The 22,735-nt window shown below is 41.4% G+C and overlaps 2 protein-coding genes across 12 annotated transcripts; both read right to left on the bottom strand.

The window, feature by feature from the left end:
• SQOR (sulfide quinone oxidoreductase) lies at positions 424 to 15,779 on the bottom strand. Of its 7 annotated transcripts, none has more exons than XM_021407945.1 (10): positions 12,628 to 15,779; positions 8,011 to 8,262; positions 7,517 to 7,687; positions 6,984 to 7,037; positions 5,162 to 5,356; positions 4,045 to 4,254; positions 3,382 to 3,565; positions 2,342 to 2,409; positions 1,241 to 1,419; positions 424 to 888 (listed from the first exon to the last, which is right to left on the bottom strand). In XM_021407945.1, exons 2-10 carry the CDS (start codon positions 8,242 to 8,244, stop codon positions 831 to 833), a joined length of 1,353 nt encoding a protein of 450 aa, XP_021263620.1. In that variant the 5' UTR covers positions 8,245 to 8,262; positions 12,628 to 15,779; the 3' UTR covers positions 424 to 830. The 7 variants fall into 7 exon arrangements, with proteins under 7 accessions (XP_021263620.1, XP_021263619.1, XP_021263621.1 ...); XM_021407944.1 differs by lacking the exon at positions 12,628 to 15,779 and adding an exon at positions 12,304 to 12,599; XM_021407946.1 differs by lacking the exon at positions 12,628 to 15,779 and adding an exon at positions 12,174 to 12,312.
• On the bottom strand, positions 15,934 to 21,345 carry BLOC1S6 (biogenesis of lysosomal organelles complex 1 subunit 6). 5 transcript variants are annotated; one of them, XR_002442039.1, is made up of 6 exons: positions 20,890 to 21,100; positions 20,599 to 20,743; positions 19,285 to 19,372; positions 19,012 to 19,189; positions 18,244 to 18,330; positions 17,348 to 17,478 (listed from the first exon to the last, which is right to left on the bottom strand). XR_002442039.1 is itself a non-coding variant. In XM_021407961.1 (5 exons), exons 1-5 carry the CDS (start codon positions 21,219 to 21,221, stop codon positions 17,359 to 17,361), a joined length of 498 nt encoding a protein of 165 aa, XP_021263636.1. In that variant the 5' UTR covers positions 21,222 to 21,345; the 3' UTR covers positions 15,934 to 17,358. The 5 variants fall into 5 exon arrangements, 3 of the variants coding, with proteins under 3 accessions (XP_021263636.1, XP_021263635.1, XP_021263634.1); XM_021407961.1 differs by lacking the exons at positions 19,012 to 19,189; positions 20,890 to 21,100 and adding an exon at positions 21,164 to 21,345 and having other exon boundaries at positions 15,934 to 17,478; XM_021407960.1 differs by lacking the exon at positions 19,012 to 19,189 and having other exon boundaries at positions 15,934 to 17,478; positions 20,890 to 21,078.

Below are 22,735 nucleotides of genomic sequence, written 5' to 3'. Positions count from 1 at the left end.
TCACATGCTTATCACCATCTAGTCTACTGTAAATTCTGTTTGCATGTACTTAAATTATAATAGCGAAGCACCATAACAAAACCGATGTTAGGTGGCTCAGCTCTGCTACTATGCACACACTGCATCCTTGTTCACTGCACATATACATAAAACACTAAGCTTCATGCTTAGAATATAGAGGAGACTTTTTTGAAAAAAAATATTGTAAAAGGGTGAGAAAAGTTGAGTAATGCAACTACTTTCAATTCATGTCTGAGAGAAGGCGTTAGGGCTTCAGCTGATGTTAATAGCCATGGCTAAGTTGCCAGCTATTTCCCTTTAATAACCTGCTGTAATTTCTGTAATCCATCTACAGTCAGCCAGGCAGTGTGCTTCTTTCTGAAGAAATTAGGATTGAGTAGGCTTTTTAATCAGAACAAGAGATGGTCAGAATGTTTTCTAGCATTTAATTATTTTATTAAATTATTTGAAGTGCACATATAGATCTTAGATGCAAGGAAGTTGGGCTACAGTGACAGAAAATCCCTTACATACAAAACTGGTTTAAAGGCATTGATTACTGTAGGAAGTTTCAGTAGTGGCCTGCAGCTTAAGGCAAGCTCACGCTTGAGTTTAAACTGCTATCTACATATAGAATTATTTTAAGGCCTTGGATCACACAGGAGAAAGTAGTAAGGCTTAATCCCTAGGAGGTAGAAAGTTAAAGTTTGGGACAAAAGCTTGATGATTAAAAAGTCTGTCATTAAAGAGATGTCCAAAAGGAAGTATACATACTCATCCAGCACGAGACCAGCCTTATTTCTTCAAGAACTTCAGCTGAGAACCAGCATTTACTTCAAGCCTAGATGCATCAGCTTTCTGATAGGAGCTGGTCCTCCCCAATATCCCCTGGAAAGGGAGAGTTATTTCATCACGTGAAAGACATCTGTACATGTTATCACAGTGTGAGGAAGGGTTTTTTTTTTTTTTAAACTGTCATGGGATACTTTTATTTTCTAGGAGAAAAGTACTAGAGCTCTGAAGTTAAATATTCTTGCAGAAAACCCTATTAGTAGCAAAGCACCCAGAATGCTCAATAAGCTGGGGACATACTCATGACTAAGTGTACACCTCATTCACTAGATTTGCAGGATAAGTTCAACTACTTCTGTTCTTATGAGGAATTGTAAGCCAGAACAGATACCTGGCTTTGCTCTGAAAAATCACAGTGGCTATGCCTGCCCTGACTTAAAATACTTACTTGAGTAACGCATTCCAATAGAGAAAGGGCATCATATCAGCTTTCATATGGTACATTGTTGTCCTCTGCTTACTTTGGTCAATGGGAAAGGTCTCCAAAGGCTGAGCATTGTAGTCAAATTCTGCTAGAATCACCTTGTTATAGCTTGTTACTAGTGGGCAGGAAGTATATCCATCATACTGCAACAAAGAATACACTCGTTAATCTGATTTAAGGCTAAATGCTGAAGTATTGCATGCTATTTTGAAGTAAGAATGTGATTAAGTTTTTAGGTTTCTGCATTTACAGTGCTAATATTATCAAGTTTAAAAGGCTGCCAGTTTGGGTCAGTGATTATAGCTAAGCCATTTTCTTACAGTTGCAGATCATATGTTGGCATCATATCAGTGCTTTAATTAGAGTCAGCCTAAACAACTGCCTAAAGGGCTTCTTGCCATTAATTGCTGGCTATTACTGTAAACAACAGAACAGGTGACAATAGCAAAAAACAAGAGCTACTGCTGTCTTTCAAGACAGAATATAAACAATCTCAAATACAATTGTAATAATTTGCAGGGGATCACAGCAGTATGGACTGATACTCAGATGAGTACTCCAGGAATATCAATTGAGAAGCTGTGCATAAAATGAGAGCTAGGTCTCAGAGAAGTTTGAACCAACTACAGGTTTAAGAGCTTCTGTAGTATGAAAACTTCAATTTAACTTCTCCTTAGAAGACAGTTTTCTGTACAGGGGACACAAGTTGAACATAGAATAGAGGTGTAGAGTTTGTGGGGGTTTTCTTGGAGCAGGGATTACAGTAGCCAACACTTCAAGTCCACCTTGAAGAACCCAACCTAATCAGCCTTTCAACTTCTTTTAACTCAAAGATTTAAAAATAAGTTTTTGAAGACATTATGAATATTGTGCTATTTTAATTACGATTACACTAGTACTATAATTACTTATTAAAATAATTATTATGATATACAGTAATAAGCTATTTAGCACCTCCATTGCTGACACGAAGCCCTTTCTATCTTCAGTTCACGTAGTCTAACTGCTTGTCCTGGCAGAACTTCCTGTGTATAACATTCCCCCTAAGACAAGATCTGTAGGTACCTTTTTAGTTGGTGACTGGTTCTTCATTACCAGGGAAATAGTTTTATCAAGCACTCCTGATTGGGCAGCTACATAAGAGGAAAAAGAAAAAAAATATATATAAAATATGTAAATATATATATACATTGCTACATTATACGTGTGTGTGTATATATATACATATATATATATATAGTAAGACTGCTTTAGACAACAATTACTGTCATTACTGGAGCAAACAGTAGTAACTGGGTACAGTGGATAATTCAGCTATAACTGTACTTATGTCGAAATCAGCCTGGGAACTTTACAGTCCAAGGCTGGGGAGGGGTTAGGGGTAGGAAATCATATCTGAAATAATGCTTTGGCCTCATTGCTTCCAACATGCAAAGGCTTGACAAAATTTGAACTGTATGTTTTTAGCCTATGTCTATTCTCCAATGCTAGATTACACTTGTTTGGTCTTCCCAAATACTAAGACTCCAGCACTGAAGTTTTGCTTGCTCTCTTTCATTTAAAACACTGCAAGGGAAGTTCCAGACTAATGCTGGAATAGCTGACTATATCATTCTTCTTGTTAGACTAATAATATACTACATAGACTTTTTTTCCACCCTCAGGTTTATCTTTTTGGTTTTTTTAGTTATGATATCATATACCTGAAGTGTTTTCATATTGGACCCTGTGGCTACAAGTACAGAACACACGAGTCCTCAGCAGTGACTTATCAGCTGACATGTACGCATGAGTTTCTAAGATAGAGCAGAAAGAGTTGCTACTCTTGCGTTCTGCCAGAATTCAGTAACAAGTTCATCTTACACCATTCTGAGAACACAGAAAATAGAACTGGTCCAACTGTGAAGTATTTGGAATAAGAAAATGGAAAATTGATGGCATCAGTATAATCACTAGCTAGTCCCAAGGGACACAAGTCTTTTTGAAAGATGGAAAAAAAATGAAATTAAGACGTCAAGAGTAACAAACTAAACAACGTCTGGTTTAAAAGCTTACTGTCACTGCTACACTTCCCATTACACACACAAACACACATACACCTTTACCTACAGCTGCAGCAGTTTTTGATGTTGGAAGGTTGGTGCAATCTCCAATACCAAAAATATTAGGATACTTTTTATGTTGTAGAGTTTCCTTATTTACATCTACCCAGCCGGTTTCATCCGAGACAGGGCTGTTGATAAGTACATCAGGTGGCCCCATGGGGGGTGTGACATGAAGCATTTCATACTAGACAGACAGAAGAGGCACTAAATGGCGAGTTAATCAGAACAAATCATACTACATTGATGTTAGGATTTAAGAACAGTATGAAGTTTTTTTTTTTATTTTGTTTTAAAATCAAGTATATAGAGTGAAATCTTGGACTCAAATTTGAGGTGCATCTGTTCCAAATTCTTTATTAACAGGAACCTCATTAGACTGTAAACTGCCATAAGAGCAATTCGCTTTCCTCCATACATGCCTGAGACATCCCAAAGTTATATTAACGAGGTACACAGAACTCCAGGCATGCTTTGTTATTTCCACCTCCCTCTCCCCACTTAAGTTTCAAGCTTTTCAATCTTTAGAAATTGAGGATGCTACTAAAAGGATCAAATGGCAGTTCGCAATGGAGCAACAGATATTATGTTGTTATAATGTGGCAGTTACATTACTGTACATACACAAAGAGAAAGGACCAAAGTAGAGGCCTGAAATTTTCTAACCTGATGAACTTCGGTCTCTCCAGGTTTATCCAGGTTTTCAAACACAGCTTCTTGCTTGTCTGCTCGAACTTCAACAAGGTTGCACTTATAGTTAACAGCAATGTTCCTCTCCTTTATTATTTCAAGCAATGCGTCAGCATATTTCTTAACACCAAAAATGACACCAAGCGAAGTGTTGAACATTATGTTTGCTTTGGGTCGTTTTCCTGTCTGCGTGGAAAGATCATATTACTAAGTCTGATAAGCTAGCAGAAGCAAGAGAATTATGCCACACTACTGGAGTTGACAGAACTATTAGTGCATTTTGGTGCTTAATGCAGTATTAACATTAGAACTCTTGAGAAACAGCTGTTTCACAGCATGTTAGAAGCTAGACAAGATACATCCTTGTACCTCGATATTTACGATACCTCACCTTGTCAGAGTGAGATACTGAAGATGCCTCATACAGATTGCTATTGCTGCAATATGCTGAACAACAATGCTGTATAAAGGTTAAATATAGTGGCTTCGCTCTGTAAAGCACTCTGAAACCATCAGTTCTATACATTATTCAGATATTCACTCAGTAGACAGCTCATGAAATTTAAAGCATACATGAAGCCTGACACTTTGAAGCTGTCTTCTGTTTCCATTAAGTTTGCTTTCCCAGCCTCATAAAGACCTGTCCTGTCACTGAGACTGTGTGCCAGGAGGAGTGAGGATAACCACTTCTCAGATGAGCAAAAAGACAATTGGCATCAAGTATTAACTACTTAAAGCAACAAGAATGAACACTCAGCCAATGTGACTTCAGCATACCCCCTGAAGTTGTCAATTACGCTGAGAACATTTGTATTGGTAGTTTTCTCAAAGCAGGTTAAGCAGTTCATCCCTTCCAAATTCTGAATTCTGCAAGTTTCTCCAGAAATTTCCAGGATGCTTATGCATAATTCAGTTAGCTTCATTTAGTGCACATTAATAACAGAAAAAGCAACTCAGTCACTTTCATTTAATAATTCTGAGTCATATTTATCTCATGTGGTTTTTATTTGTTATAAAAGAAATAAGACAAGCCTCTTAGAACAGACCTTCATTACAACTGTGGGAACAGCCATGGTAAGAGTAGAATACTTACTTTCCTCCAATAGGCCTCAGATAAATACATGATTTTTTGAGGAGCCCCTGCACATTTCACTGGAGTGTTTGGAAAAGTGAAGATAGCATTTCCTTCCTTGAAATCTTGCAAGGCTTTCCATGTTTTCTCTACTGTATGAACCGAATAATTGGAACCTATTTTAGGGTGATGAAAACCTTCAGGCAAGCCTTTGATCTAAGAAACAAAATTAAGGTTTAACGTATAGACAGCAGGAATTTTGTCTTCATCATCAAGCATTAAATGGAGACTTGAGAACAACTAAGAGGCCCACAGCAAAAAAAAAAAAGCCCATACACACATGCTAGTTGGTATTTTTGAATATACGTTTACCAGCCAAATAGGTATTTCCATTAGAGCTCAGTAGGTGATTTAATAGATGCAATATTTACTGAAGTGACAGTTTTGCAACATCTATACCATAAGTGTTCAGTGTAGAGTGAAGCACAAAATTCAGAGTAAGAACAGGAAAAGTCACTGCCACATCATCCTAAGTAAGAACTCACATTAAAAAAGCATTATGGAAATTCACAAGGTGAATGAAGCTTTTCAGTGCTCATTTTCAGATATTAAGTATTTCTGACTGACATTCTGCTTTAGTTCTGTCTCCAATAATTATTTTCTCACTACTCCTGCTATGCTCAAGCATCTGTTTTTGAGAAAGGCAGTTGTCCCCGTTTCAAAGTAATGGTTTGCAGAACTTCTGAGAGGAAACTGAGTCATGTTACATACATTGCAATATGCTTGAGACAGTACAGTCTACACCAGGAATTATGCTGTTAGTGAAGATAAATAAGATAAACCATCCTTTTTAAACTGGCCAGTTTGGGTTTAAAGTCATACCAATCTATTACTGTAAATTTTATTCCTTAAGTTCACTATTGAGTAATGGTCACTGACTGTATTACATGGCTTCCACTGCCAAATTCTGAATTTCCAAATACTGAGGGTTTTTTTTTTTTTTTTTTTTTTAAAGCTGTACTGTAGAGGTTTACATGGAAACTGAAAAAAAATCACTAAAACACAATGCAGTTCCTCGTTCTGCTGATATCATCACTGAATTTCATCTGGTGTGACTTTGGTTAACTAACTCTTCCTTTGTGTATGCCTTGGGAGCTATTAAAAAAGAAACTCAAATATTATTAGTTACTACATCGCATGCTGGCCAGGTTAAAGCCAGCAGAGTCAAACTCCACAAACATCCTGCCTTTGTATTTTTCCCCTCTTCCTGTGCATTGCTACAATCATTCTTGCACCATACAACAGCATTAACATCTTTCTTCAAGAGCCACCGTAGAAAGAATACAGGAAAACTAACAGATATGGGAAGGGTCCCAGGGCCTATTTAAGCATAGATGCAACTCCGCTGGTTCCTTTTAAAGCATACCCTTTAAGAAAAGAGGTAAGGAGTGGGTCAAATGAATACTGCAGCACACAGTTCACTAACTGCTGTGTTTCTGCTTACCTTAGAGATGCCTCACTCTACTGTCAGCATATTTCACTATCTCATTATTAGACTGCACTGATGTCCGGATTTAACTTGCTGTCCCTTCAGCTGATGTTGCCATAGAGATGCCACAAAGCTATCTTAAAGAGCTTCCTAAGGGTAATTTGGCTTGTTACATACAGATCTATGGAGGGACATACTTAAGTCATTAGGCTGCTTTCTGGTTCTTTAATTCATATTAGTGTTCAGTATCCTGAAGTAGAAAAAGTGTACTGAAAAGCCATCTACTTTAGTGAATCATGAGAGCACGTGATGCCATTAAAACTAGTAAAAACATGATTACTGTAAAATAAATACCTTTTCATAATGCAGACTAATCCCAAGAGCAATTATCAGGTACTTGTAAGATATCTGTTGAGTAAGGGAAAAAAATAAAAAAATCAGACAGCAAAATATTATATCAAAACAAATTTAAATAATCTGACAGCAACAGATTCATAAGGGCAGGCATTAGTAAAGTGGACATTAAGCTTGAGTAATAATTTATTGTTAAAAAGCTAAATGCAGTAGAAGTTATACACACAGGCTTTGCTATACATGAAACCAGATGTTTGGAGCAAGGTATTCCATTTTTTGTCTTCAGTTCTCTATGAAGAGGGAAAAGACTTATGATGATGGTGATGTCTTAACTTGTAGTCACTCTCACACAGTTATCTGCAAAAGTTACTAGAAACAGATTTTAGAATCAAGCACTCCTTATAAGACCTAAATAAATTTCCTAGCCTCCTAGCTGCTGGGGAAGGCCTTACTCCATTGGCAGTTGCAAGGGGATCTACAGAAGGTGGACAGACAACTCATGACAGAGAACAACATTTTTCTAACTTTGTTACCTTGACATCATTCTCCAGCCTGACACAGTTCTTATCTGGATCCAATGCTGTAACTCGAGACTTAATCCACTCAACACCTTCAGGCATCACACTCTCTGTTGGACGTGCAGAAGCTGACAGCTGCTTTGCACCAGCACCAACCAGGGTCCACAGAGGCTGATAGTAATGAGTCTGAAATACATGTTTTAAACAGACATTTAAGAACAGTTTAATTGTACTTGATTATGAAGGCACATCACTCCAAATAGTAGGCAATGTCTATTAACATTCTATTCTTAACGAAAGAAGGTATTTAAATAACCAAGAGTTTTGCTTGACAAAGTTGGAGGGATGTATGCATCTCTATGATGGGAGAAAAAGTCTCATGCAAAGCTTTCTAAATACAGTTTAGTTGGCTTCCTCTTCACAGTAAGTGGAGTTGGAAAGGGGTGAGAATCAGAGCAAACTGATCACATACATCAAATGCTTGTTCTTTCAGCACAAGGAAGACTTACCTTACTTGGCTCAACGACAGCCACATTTCCTGCCCCCACTTTCCTCTTCATCCGAGCACTCATGGCGATTCCACCAGAGCCTCCACCCAGCACAAGTACTTCATAATAATCCTTGGCAGCACACCTGGCTGCTGTATGTAAACCAAGGGAGCTGCTCTTCTGTATACCTGGCTTCAGCAGCCATACTCCGGGGCGGAGACAGGAACAGGACAATGCTGCTCCAACTGGTGACATCTTTCAATAAGTGGGAAGCTGCAAGATAAGGAAAAGTACCAGTTACTGATGTAAGGCAGTTTTTATTTATTTATATGGCCAGATAAGTCTTCAAGGCAAGAATTATAACACTTTTACTGCAACTTTTGTTGCAGCTAAAACACTAAACTTCCAAACGGGCTGTAAGCAATTTGGAGAGGGCTTAAAAACAAAACAAAACAAAAAAAAAAAAAAAAAAAAAACACCCACAACCACACAATTTAATCACAGACTCTGCCAGAAAATTAAAATTTCATACAACAAATGACAATATATTTTTCAGCTTATCTTATCAGGAAAGCGCATCTGATCCTATAATATAGCTAGACATTTGGTATAACTGTGGCTGTAATATTACCACCCTAAAGAGATTAAGGTACCAAAAAAGAAAAGGATTTGCTAGGTCGTAGAGAGGTGTGGTTGTAGGATCTAGTGTTGTAGAACACTGAAACAGCGAATAAGTTAGTTGTGCAAACATACCAAGTACCATTCTGGTGACTGTAACATCAGACCAATGAATAACTGTGTTAGTATTTTAATGTTAACGTATAGCAGCACAGGCACAGCTCAGACATACCCCTTCTCCTGGCTCTCAGGGCTACAAAGCCGTCATGGTAAGCAAGCCAGTTTTACAGTGCCTTGGGCAAGGGCACGTGGGTTAGTCTGCTTGTGCAAGAGAGATACCGAGCCCTAGACTTGACAGGAGAATAAAGTTAATTGAAACAACACTTTACACCTTCCTAGATTTTGGATATTTGAGTACATCCGAAATTTACATCAGCAGAATAGCTGCAAACAAAGGTCAGAAATCCATGTTTATCCTTGCCTACAACTACACTTTTCACTTGGCAAACAAGAGTTAAAACCATGAAATGTAGCACTGGGTAGTGCAATTGTGTTACCTGAAGTCAGTCAAAGTTGATCTCCATAAATATGTTTCTCTCCCTCTGCTACAGTGAATAAGATCTTTTCCTCTTATCATGTGCAAGCAGTGTATTCATAAATACCAGATTTAAGCTTTTCAGCAATAAAACAGGTATAAACTCATTTTAATTCATTTCCTCATTGCAACATTGCCAATAAAGAATAAGCGTTATAACTTGAAAAGGAACTTATGACAAGATTATGACATCTACATCCCTTTGTTTAATTCCTTGAATCATCAAGCAGGAATTCTGGCTTTTTCGCTTAGAAGTGTAGAACTTGTTTATGGTACTTACAGAGAGGAGTCTGAAAACTAAATCAAAGAATTCAAATATTTTCAGAGTTTCAAATGGTCAACTTCAAGAATCCTCTACAAAACTACAGATGTAGGTGAGCAACTCATTCTGTACCTCCATATGCTGTCTTAGAATTCCTCTCCTTTAGCAGTGCCATTATTATCCCCAAAGCATAAACAGCTTGGACAGGAGAGGAGGAGGTGCGGGACGTATCCTTGGTAAAAATTATTTTACTTGCTTTGTTTTAAAGGAAGTTCCCAAGATACAGACACATTCTTCTCATCCTCTTCCCCACAGAAGAACGCCAACTCCGGCTAAGTTAGTTTCACTTTAGAAGGCTGCTTGCTGCTTACCCTGTGCAGGCTGCCATTTGTGGCAAACAGCCTCGCTCAGCCATGGGGAGGGAGCTGGTCTAGCTCTAGGAGTAAGATCTACCTAGTGCAGATCCTTCATGCTCTCTCCAAGTCAGAAAGAGGAATTTTTATGATGACTAATTTCTGCAACTTCTGTCTGTGACAGTTTTAAGGACAACCTATTTCTGGAAGTTCACAAGCCCAGGGTTTGGGGTTGGGTTTTACCAAGCAAGTGAAACAGGCACAGTGACCAGCTGGATGGCAGTGCACAGCATGCCCGCATCAAGGGAACAGGACTTTGTTTTTGTAATGCTAAGTAAGGAATAATTATCCTCTCGGACCGAACAGATTTTGAATTAAGCATGCTTATAAACACACACAAGATATGCCTTAACTAACAGCCATCTAATAGATGAGAATGCAGCATTTCTTTGCTTTGAAGTTGTTTCAGAGCACACACAAACAACAATCTGAAATGTCATTCGTAGGCAGATGTTCAAAAACAAACAGCAAAATTCTTGATATTAAGCTCTCAAACAAACAGCTGCACTCCATCAGCAACACATCAGACCTCAGATTTGGGCAATGGAGAGAAAGAGAGAGGAATAACAGAACAGAAAGCAGAAAATCACTCACTAGTCTACCAAACTGAGCTGAAGTCTCAAACTTTTAGAAGACCATTGTAACACACAGCACTCTTAGCAAGCGTCCTTTGAACTATACACAACAAAACATCCCTTACGTTGCACAAAATCACATTGCTGATGAAGATACTTCATGCTTTGGAGCACTGCCTGGAAAGGCAAAGCCCACAGCACTTCTCCATTCAGTGAGGGCTCCTCTTCGTCCGTGACAGATCTGTTTAAAACTAGTTCTGTCACTGTGAGAGGTAAATTTATTATGAATGCTTTCACGATGTGGTTTGTGACAGTGACGGAAGCTTGTGTAACACTACTGCAGCACAACTCCTATAGCACCACATAAAAATCAGGTCACAATGTGACTCACAGCAATTTCACAAAAAAAAGGTATTTCTATGAGAAGAGGTAGCACTTCAAAGCCTTTTTAATACAAACAGACTTTGCTTGAAGATAATCTCCGATTCCACTCAACTCTCTTGTCTCCCTCACTGTAAGGCTATTTGTGGAAAAAGGAGACTCAGAAAAGAAATACTTTCAATGTGATAAGTAAATAAAGATTGTATACTGCACAATTCTGGAATAACTGCTTAATACTGAATAAGACATGTGGTGAAAAACCACAGTTTGACTGACCAGGAGAGCTCAGTGCTATTCAGCACCTGAATGCCATTAAGCAGATGGAGATTGTACCAACAGAACAACAGTGACTTTCCTGTCAAAAACAAATATAGGAAACATTTTTCCAGAATTAGCAGCTTACAGACTTCAAGGGATTGAGAAAACAGAACACAAGAACCACCCTCATTAAGCTGCCCTTGAAAAACAAGCAAACCACACTTCTACAAGCATAATGGAGGAAATTGTTGCCAACTTTCTATTAAATGTTGCTTTAAAGAAAAACCTGGCTGAAGATGTGCCTATTAGGCAATGCACTGCAATGTTTTTTTGCACATTTTAATCTGTTCCAACCCCCACCCAATGAAACAGCAAACTCAGAGAACAGAAATGGCGTTCTTAGAGACACATCACAGAATGGCTTGGGTTAGAGGGGACCCCACAGCCCCAACCGCTGCCATGGGCTGGCTGCCCCCAGCTCAGGCTGCCCAGGGCCCATCCAGCTTGGCCTTGGGCACCTCCAGGGATGGGGCACCCACAGCTCAGGGCAGCAGTGCCCAGGCCTCGCCATCCTCTGAATAAAGAGCTTCTTCCTGATATCTAACCTCAGTCTCCCCTCTTTTAGTTTAAAGCCTTTCCTCTTTGTCCTGTCACTACCGGACAGTGTAAAAAGTCACTCCCTGTCCTGCTTGTAAGCGCCCTACAGGCACTGGAAGGCTCCTCTCCCCGGAGCCCTCTCTCCTCCAGGCTGAAGGAACACAAACCTCAACCAGCTCTGTGCAGAACCCACGAGGAGAGCGGTTGCTGTCAGCAAGAAGTCAGCTCAGGAGCCCTCTAACGCAGGGAGCCCAGACGAGCCGGGTTAGAGAAGTCTTACTCCTGAGAGTAAACACCGTGTGATCGATCCATCCCCGAGCAGCTGGCCGCAGCCAGCGTTTACCGTGAGCTTCCAACGCTCCGACCACACTCGGCGCTCCGCGCTAACATGGCAGCCCGCGGGTTCTCCCCTCACAGAGCCGCGCACCTCACGCGCCGCTAGGGCACGGGCCCACCCCACACACCCCCCCCCACGCCTCCCTCACCCTGCCGGGCCCTCTGCCCCGCTCCGAGCTCCCCGGCACCAGGGCGAGCCCCCGGCCCTCTCTCCGTCACGGCGCAGCCCGCGGGCTCCGCTCGTCCCCTCGCCGCCCCGCCATGCCGCCCCGCACTCGCCTGCCTCTTACGCCGCCGGCGGGGACCCGAGGGCTGCTGGACCTCACGCGATGAGCGCCGGGTGCTGCCCCTGGGGGCGCGGCGGGGCGGAGCTGCGAGCCGCCAGGTGCTGGCCGGCAGCGGGCGGGCAAAGGCCGGGCAGGCAGGCAGTGAGCCCCAGCACGCGGCTGCTGGCTTCAAGCCTGCCCCGTACCTCCGGCTCTGAAGAGATTTCGTTATCGTAGCAGCTTTGCCTACCGGTGCGTGGTAACTTTTTTTTTTTCCTACGCGAAAAACAGAAAACGAACCATCAGAACCTGAGAGTGAAACCAGGCTGCAACTCACCTCAACACGCAAAGGATCCCCTGAGCCTGCTACAAGCCGCTGAGCTCAGCTTCACAACGTTTTCCCCAAAGTCTTTACAGGGCCTTTGATTTACAGCACGGTGACAGGGTGATGTACTAACAGTCGTTAATCCACTGAGTCATGTTTGTTGAGCCAAGAAAAGTCATGCAAAGTTCAGAGCTGAGAGAAGCACGCAAAGACAAAATTATTTATGCCAAATCATCATGGGAATTTTAAAAAAGCAGTGATCCAAACCATGTGTCAAACATTTCCTTCTTGGGCTTGGCCTTCCCTTCTTGGCATGGTTTCTGCATAGGTAGAACTGCTGAGCTGATAACAGCACTTGCAGGAAGCTGTAAAGAATGGGGCAAAGGTGCTGAGAACTTAAACTGGAAAATACCATGAAGGTTTTCCACAGTCTTCGTGTAAATGAGAAGTAGAAGACAGGAACGAGCTGTCTGCAGGGCACTTCCCTGCTTCCCAACTGCAGCTGCCCGGCCATACTCCAAGCACTGCCTTTTTCACATTTTTCTTTTAAGAGGTTGATGCTCTATGAGAAACTTTTTTTTGTCAGAATATTTTTAGAATTGTTTTTAAATGCCTTCCTTATGTTTTCCCCACAGAATTCTTACAGAGTTCTGCACTATTAATAAATAACTTAAATGTACCCCTTAAGTTAGAATGCACAGACCAAATGGAGTAGGTACCTTGAGCACAGAGCCATCTCACAGCTGCTGGGGGAGCTGCCTGGCTCCCAGAACAGCCAGGTCCAGGTGGGATGAAGGAGATGTGCGAGGGAAGGCATGCTGCCTGACTGTGCACCGTGGGCTGCTGGCACCCCAGGGGGCCGTGGGAGTGACAGGTAACACTCTCTGCTTAGCAGGTAGCTGGGAAGCCTGGTGCATGCAGTCTAAAAGCATCTCTTGGTCTGTTCATTATACTGATTCTCCACAGGACAACTTGGTGAAATCCAAGCTAAAAATAATGACCTTCCACAAACAGCCATCTGCTTTAGCTCAGCTGAGGTGCCTGAGGCAGCTGCTGTCTTTGCGGGCAAGGGAACCCACTTCTAGTCAGCCCTGCTTTCCCAGCACAGCACTGGATCTGCCCAGCCAAGTACGTTTCAACATCTGCCTGCAGCAATAGGTTACTTTTCTCATCAGCTCCCATCTTCAGAGAGAACTGTACCTCCCTTTGCTCTTTTAAGTGCAATTTATATACATCTCTGTCTAGACTTCAACTGTAAGCTCTCCAAAGTGGGGATTATTTTCCATTGGAAAGTGCCTACCCGACAGCAAGCACAATCTCAATTCTGGTAGTCTGAATTCTGGTAACACTGGGTGATGTAGAAGCAAAGCAGTAATCCTTTCACATCATCATTGATATTTTCTTTCTGAGATATTCTTCTGGCATACCTCTAAATCAGAGCATCTGTAAGGCAAGCAAAAGAGCAGCAGTAGTAAAAGCAAAGAAAAAGCAGAAGCAGAAATAAAAATACATTCTCATGCATAGCGTGATTTCTACCCAGTTTTAAGAACTGGAAAACCAGCAACTTCTGTTGAGCTGCTGAAGTACTGGAACACTGGTTTCAGGTAGTGGGGCAGCAACAGGTTCCAATTAACTGTTCTGTAATTATTCTTGCAGGCTGTATTTGCACAGGGTATTACTTGTTACCTGGGAGTCTGCGAGTCCCAGATGACAGGAAATAAAACAAATCAAACCCCACAAGTCTTGCTCATCAAGGCAATAAGACAGATTGTTAATTTACAGGTCTAGTGTTTTCCTGACTGACACATGAACAGACGGTCCTGTTTTCACAGCAGTTCTGGGGCATATATTTATTACAATATATTAAACAGAGTAGCTCAGCCTTTTGTCTCACAGCTCACTCTTAATGACAGCACCAAACTAATAACTGTTACCATTTTAGAGATTAATGCCTTTGAATATGTAGATTTTGAAATTATTCTACATCAAGATTTGCTACGCAGGATGCTTGATTTGTTTTCTTAAACCCCATGACTTGACATCATAAATGTAAATGGATGGATGGGAGCAGAAACAAGAAGAAATAGAAGTACTAAGTTAGCAGGCACAGCCAGCATCTATGCCTTAAAGCTGCATGACACATCCCGAGTGACACTTAGGTTAGAGATTGGAGGCAGAGTGGTAATCTCCCAGATCTGACACTGCCAGCTGTCTGGAGGAAAACAGCTGAAGTTCTCCACATTATCCCTGTTGCGACCCCTTAGGTCCCAACTGTACAGCTCTTTTTTGAAGTTTTAGTCAGCCCAGATATTTACGTAAACCACATGTGCCACATCATGCATTTGCAGAACTAATCCAAGAGGAAAAAAATAATCAACCAATCAATCAACAATTAAACCACTTCCATTAGAAAAAAAAAAATTACTCCAGTAGGGTCAGAGCATTGAAAATCCAAGCGCAAAATGAAAATAACAAGCAGTGTTGCAAAGCAAACGGTAGGTGGCAGAAAGCGTCTACTGAAGCAAAACTGGGAATAAATCAGCCAGAGGATTCTCAAAACACGGAATCCCAACAGAACAGCTACATAAGCAACCTGTACAGTATTAATTATGCCCATTATCACTTAAGCTATGGCACACTACAGTATTATTTATGCCTATTATCACTGAAGTCATGGCACACAGACTAAAACCAAGTAGAACATTGTTACTACTTTCCAAAAGGAAAATAAGACAAATATTTGTCTTACCAACACAGTAAAGTTACCACCACCTGCAAAAAAGTCAAATTTCACTGAATTAAAAAAATTGGCTAATGTGAACCTGAACAGTGATGGGACTGGGTACCCAAATTAAGCATACAGGTTGATTCTAGTGATAAAAGCACAGGAAACCAAGATTCCTCAGTCAGCACTTATAAGCCATAAATGTGTATAATCTTAGAAAGTCAATATTCAAAATGGTACTGCATATTTAAGTGCATTAATTCCACTACAATGACTTTATAGTTCAAAAACAAGTTGGTATGATGAGTAAGAAAATGTATACAGGAATAAAATTACTCAGTCTAGCAAGAAGCATCAATTTTTATACTTAGAATGATGTATTTTCAGTAAAAGTGGCCATGGTATTTGGGAAAAAAAAAAAAGGAAACTCACAAGCTTCCCCCCCAAAACAAGCAGACAAACAACCAGCCAACCAACCAAACCAGAACAGAGCACAACATGGAACAATAAACTGGATACCAGATAAAGTAACATCAAACAAGAAATATAAAAGAAAATTAATCCTGATTAGGATACTTTACAGAGGCATCTAGTTTCATGTTATGCTTTAATAAGAACTTTTTAAATTCCTAAAATCTAATTTTGAAGTTACATTACAAAATAAAAACCCAAAACCTTAAACAATATTCAATTATGTACATTTTGCTCCAAAAAATGGACTGTAGAAATTCTTTAACATTTCTTTTAGAAATACACATAAACCACAGCACAGGTCAACAATCCACTGGCAATTAAGACAAAACAAAAGCCAATTTCAGTTTTAACCTACTGCTACTTCAGAAAAGGCATTTCAGACCACTTAAGTAGTTTGTTCTCCTTGCTCCAAACTCACAAAGTAAACTACAATAACGTTTTGATGACTACTCATTACAGTGGACCGTTCACAGAAAAAAAAGATGGATATTACAAGTGGAAATTAGGACTTCAAAAAATATAGCACAGTAGAGTCCAAGCAGGTGTACGATGCTTAAACCACCTAAAACTGAAAGTAATATTGACTGTGCCCCTTGGATGTCTTACCATACATATTGTATGGAAAGCTTTACATAGCCTGCCCTTCATCTTACTTCAATACACGCCACTTACACTACTACTTACATAATAGAGACAACATAATTTGTTTGTTAGACTGTAGGGACAAACAGCTTAAAGCTCTTTTACCAGTCTGAACAACGTGTATGTTCATTTGAATGGGAGTTCACACCAAGTGCTGCAAGTAATTCAATTCAGAGAAATGGATATCAACATCCATACAACACTTATCATCAGTGTTCACTAATAATAATCATTTTAAGTAAGGACAGCATAAGACACTAGCTCACATAGCCCCTAAATGCACATGAATAAATGAAAAAAATGCAGTAACTTTTCCTACAGATAACTGAATTTCACACGAAGATGAAATTGCTAGCTCTGGTTATGTCTCAATTAGTCACACAGAAGGAAAAAACAAGAACTGACTAAATCAAGATTGATAAAAAGAGTCTGTATTTATGACTCACAGCACTGAGAAGAAATCACAACTGCCAAAATCAATGCAGATTCAGTATAACAGATGCGCTCTGAAGTCCAGGGACCAGAACTGAACTTTAACAACTACGATGCTGTATTTTGTCTGGAAAATATTTATGCCAACCACCAAACAGCTCTCAGAATTCTAAGCACCAGAAGAACAGATTAAAAATATATAGGTATTTAAATACCCATGATGCCTAGGTTCTCCAATATTTAACTTATGCTGTAATAGTATCAAACTGCATAGCATTACAAAAGAAGGCAACCTGAATGACTGAAGTGAAAAATTTGAACTTTACCCACTGATTATTAACATTCTGGAATTTATAACACCAGAGTAGACCGTTGCTAGTAGTAACTATAGCCTGTTTTAATCAAAGTTTGCCTTAACTCCAGAGAATACAGAAATTACTAGTTTGGACAAGTTTTTGCACGCTCTGCTTTCATGTCCTCCTTGCAGGTTTTGCTGTTAGCTGCTTCTCTCTCTCAAGTTCCTTCTCACGTTGCTGTTCTCTTTCCAGTTCTTCTTTCTGTCTCTTTTGTTGTAGTTTAAGTGCTCTTTTCTAAACAGAAAAAAAAATGAAAATTTAAAAGGTGGTATTTGCTTTGGAACTAATACAAAATCCCTCCCATTCTCTTAACACTCTCTTCTCCAATTCACAATGGTTATGACTGAGTGTTCCGTAAACTATTTCTATGTTCTTCCTCACTTCCACTTCCATCCTTCTTCTTAGAAACAGAAACTCTAATCTACATGATGAAAATATAAATTGTTTTCCCCTCAATCTCACTAACTCATTCTTTACATGTACCAGACAGGGTGCATACTGCACAATGTGTTCCTTTAATTGAATTTACTGAAAGATTAATCTTGCCAGAACTAACTAGTGACTGCTTACATAGCATGAAGTCAGTGAACCTGTGCCACTTAACAGTACACTAAACAGGAGAAAATCTTACATTTATGACAATTCTCATTCTAAGAGGCACAGAAACTGAAACAACAAAGAGAACTAGTTGGAATGGAGCGGATTAAGAGACAGAACAAAGCATGATTCTTGTAACGTACTGCTTAACCATGACAACAACTCTGAGACTTAAATATCTTAACTACTAGTAAGTTGTTTAAGCATAGGAAGGAGTAAGTATAAGTTTAAAAACATATGTGGTTAGGTGTTACTGAAAACAAGGAAAAAACATTTATGAACGGTATTTATCATAGATTCTATTTTCCCCAGAACTTTCAGCACACATCTAAAATAATTTTATATTATTAACTTCACTTTTAAATAGTTACATTAGAAAGTAAGAAAAGTTACCCGACTCACTTTTAACTTAGACGTCTTCTCATGGAGCATCATCATTTCATTTCTAATATTCACTAACTTGCTGTGATAGTGTTTAGCTTCTGAAAACTTCAAAAACACAGCAGTTATTGAAGTGACTGTCAAGTTAAAAAAGCTCTTATTTTTGTTTTGCTTTTTTAATAAAGCTACATAGCAAAACAGCAAGCACCAACATAGCATTGCCAGAACAATTTGATAATGGATTAAAAGTGTTCAAGTTGATGTTTAAAGCTTACGCACTACGTAAATACAGAAAATTATCTGTAACGCTATAGTCCAATAGAAAGTACAGTAATAATAGCAGGGTGGTAAAGTCCTAGGCTGCAGCACGTGAGGATGAGCCCAAACGCAGCAGGCATAGACACAGAAACAAAGGAAAAAAAATCTGCTTACCCTTAGAAGGCCTCAAGCAGGTATCGATCTCCAGCAAAATACCCTTGCCTCCACTGCCAACCCTTAGATGAGGTCTGGGAAGAGGTGGTTCCTGGCTCCACCCCTCCTGGTCACTCAGGTGCATTGCGTTGCATGCACCTGAGCTCCCCTGGGTCAGCCCTGCCCTCCCACCAGGTGCTCTATCACTGGTTCAAGCCATGACTTAGCATTTCCACTACACTATCATATCTGAATGGGTACACCTGGCAGTCTACTGAATTAAGATTCACCAAAATGGAATAAAAGTATTGCCAATTTACACACTATGTGTGTTTCAAGCACCTTTCCTTCTAGACTGAAGACGTGCACAGAGCTCACCTTGGAACCTCAGTCCTACCAAATAAACGCATATATTTGCTTTGACTACTGCTTTTGAACAAGTAGGCTGACTATGTTTTTTCCTCCCACCATCCTTTCTGTTTAAGGGAAATCTGCTGGTTCTGCATCCTCTCCGGGAGGAATTTGGCCCATATATATCAACTGGCTGGTAACCTTCCTGCAAGTCATTAAGAAAAAAATTAAGTTGCTACTAATACTTCAGCAGGAGAATCCATACTAGTAGGGATTTATAACAGCATTAATAGTACTTACCAAGGCATTGATGTCAAGAATGGAATTACACTCTTTGAACTTTGTAATTTCTTGTTCTAATGTTTCTAGTAATACCACTTGGTTCTGTCTGGAACAAGAAAAGATCTATAAAACTAGAGTAAAGCAGCACAGATGAAGGAGTGTAAGGATATACTGCAAAAGCTAGGCATTCAGAGCAGCTATTTCTCACTCAGTAAATCAGAAGCTTCCTTATTGGCAAGCTCTCACAGTGTTACACTTTAAAAGTTTTGGGAAAAAAAATTTGCATTTTTTTTTAAACTGGCTCTTTAATAAATACTACCTTTGATCATAATGGCATAAGTATGTGCTTCTCAGCATCAGGTTTTTCTCATGGATTGCCAGCTTATCTCAGTAAAGATGCAAGCAAATGGTTTTTGAAAAATCCCAATTGGGTACACATAAATTCAGGTTTTTGCTGCTTAGTATTGTACAGGATGATAAGAAAATCAGGATGACAATCTGAAAAACCTCAATGACAGAGGCACTAGGCAAGTTTCAGCAAAACACCTTTGTGTAGGGACAGGTTGAATGAGGTTGAACAGTTTCCTCTTGTCTTTCTACTCAGTTGCCTCTGAGTCATGCTGCAGCACTAAGTTATTTCTGCATAGAACTTGTGTGGATCTACTGCGCTTATTAAGAATCTTCCATCCCACACAGATCAGCTAAACTCCTTCCAGACACAAGCTGTCCTTGGCAGCAGCATAACCACATTATGTATCATGAAACTCAAAGCATTGTACCCTACAGAGCTGAGACAGCTCTGTATAAAGCCCCTTCCAGTAACTTTGTATGGCAGACCCAGTCTACATTTGAAACAAACTGTTATCAATTATCAGTAAGATACCAGCGTATAAAGAATGTATATCTGTTTAGCACCTTAGCAATATTTTCTTAGAGCATCTTCTGCAACACAGCTCACACACCACACAGCAACAACATACAGCACTACAAGCTGCTCTGAACATGAAGGTTATTGTTACAAAGTAAGTCTATAGTTTTCAGCAAACGTTGCACTACGGAACAAGTATGTAAGAAATTTGCCCATCTGCTGTGTCTGGGTTTATGGGAATTTAGTGTTCTAGTGCTGGATGCTCTTCAGTCAAAGTTCCAACAGGCAACATCGCAGCTCGGACACCTCCCAGTACTCGGAGCAGTACTTAACTGCTCAAAACAGTAGTCAGAATACAAAAATGCTACAACAAACTGTCTTCCAGTTAAACTAGAACATCACATGGAAAAAAAAGCTGCAAACATCATGCACATAAAGGGAGCTGCATTTAAAAACCTGCTTACGTAAGCTCCTGCAGAGCTGATTTTGATCTCTGAAGATCAGGCAAATAGTGAGAAATGAGCCCTTTGGCCAGCTGCTCCACTGCTTTCTCATCTACAATGGGCAGATCTGCTTCGACTCCTTCATCTGGGGAGGCATCACTGGCACCTGCGTGGAGAGGAGCAAGGTGAGCGGGGTCGGGCAGCACTTACGTTGTTTCACCTACAGCATCTGTACTTTCCTGCTTAAAAATAAAAGGCACGTCAGCACTGCAGCCGTACAGTTCTTCGCACTGCTTTTCTTCCCCCCCTTACCCCCTGCCCTGCGACCTCTGCCCGGCGCGGTTATCTCGCAGCCGGACAGCGACAGAACGGGAGGAGGCAGACGGGGCATTCCACAAACGCCGTGAAACCACCTTAAGTACCGCAGCACACAAAGCGGGGGAGAAGAACGCTATCAGTCATTCTAACAACGTATTGAGAACACCTTAAACCGTGACACAGCCGTTGTTCTGGAAGTCAAAGCACACACTCACGTCTGCCTAGTGGTGCTACTCGGCCTCCCCGGGCCCAGCCGCCCTTCACGTACCCAGCGCCCGCCCGAGCCCGGCCGCCTTCTCTTTCTCCTCCTCCTCCGCGCCGCTCATGGCCGCCGGTCCCGCAGGCGCGGCGTCCCGGCCGTTCCCACGGAGCGCGGCGGTGCAACGCCCGCAGCCTCCGGCCGGCCCCCACCGCCCGGCTCCGCAGGCCGCGCCCGCCGCTCCGGATGCGGAAGCGATTGCGCGGCCCGTGGGTGGCGGGGGTGGGAGCGCTGTGCTGCCGGGGTTCGAAGCGGCCGGCGGAAGGGTCCCGGGGCTCGGCCTGCACGGAAAGGCTGCTTCCCTGCTCCACGCTGAGTCTCGGCGGGAGTGATGGGAAACTTCAGGTTTTGCGAGTGAGGACTGCTCAGCTCCCAGATGGGGTTCCAGTACGAAAAGTGAGATAATCCTTCTGAAATAGCCATGCTGGAGCCGTGGGCGTTTTGGATTTGTGCTCTGCCTGTTCCAGGCCTCCTACGCCCTTCAGGAATAGACTGGATGGGAACTTACATTTGGTGCCTGTTTCTCCAGAGCGGTTAAAATTTAACTATTTGTCAAACCCAGTGCTCCAAAAAAGAGGTTGATAGAAGTCTCTCTTTTTCCTGTGCGCAGCGATCTTTGTCTCACACAGGGAGTTCTATTACAGGGGGAAGGTTTGGGGCCAGGATGTGACTGCTCCAAGTGCTGCTGAGTTCCTGGGCCCATGAGGAGAAATCCTCCAGTGAGGATTTCTTCTAACAGATACAGGTGTTTGAAAAGGGAGTTAAATGAAACCTGTAATGAGGATTGTAAGCATTTGGTTAAGAGACACACTCACCTGCCACTCTAAATATTTAATTTCAAGGAGCTATGAAAAAACATTACTAGCATTACCTCTGTTATCTAAACTGAGCTCAAAATCAAGCTCTTTTTGCAACATTCTGGTCCTTACTTGGTAACTTCCTTTGACCAGATCAAAAAACGGAGCGTGTGTTTTTCCTTCGTCACATCATGTTTTTCCAGGAATGTTTATCACTTAGGACAGTGATAGTAATGTTTGGCCATGGGTGCAGACTGGCCCTGAGTACGTGTAGACAGTTAATTGGACTATCAGCCATCAGAGCAGGGAGCAGGCGAATACTGCTTTGACAGAATATGTAGAAGCAAAACTCTAATTCCTTTTAAGCCACAGAAGGAGTTAGATGACACTGGGCCTCTGCGGCTTGTTTTTCCCTACATCCTTGAAGGAACGTGAGAAAAGGCGGTGCGGCCTCCTGGGACACACCACCACCCTACCCTGCAGGAGTTGTTGGGAACGGTGCAAGCAGCGGTGCTTCTATGGGGAAAGAAAGAGGCTGCACACTGCAAACCTGTGACCAGACTTTGGAGCCGCAGCGCTGAACGACGCAGTCTGGGCGTTCAGCGCACATGACAACAGCTGCCCGTGTACCAACAGATCTCACCTGAGCTTTACAGTTTTTTCAGGGCAGCCTCCACAGCCCGCGGCGCTCTGCGGGACGGCGGCAGCGGGACTCGAACCCCCGGTCTGCGGGGCAGCGGCGCAGGCGCAGTGCCGCGGCGGCGGCCGGCGGGCGATGCCAGCT

Source organism: Numida meleagris, chromosome 9 (assembly GCF_002078875.1).
Source record: "Numida meleagris isolate 19003 breed g44 Domestic line chromosome 9, NumMel1.0, whole genome shotgun sequence".
Lineage (NCBI taxonomy): Eukaryota > Metazoa > Chordata > Aves > Galliformes > Numididae > Numida > Numida meleagris.
This window is presented reverse-complemented; position numbering and strand designations above follow the sequence as displayed.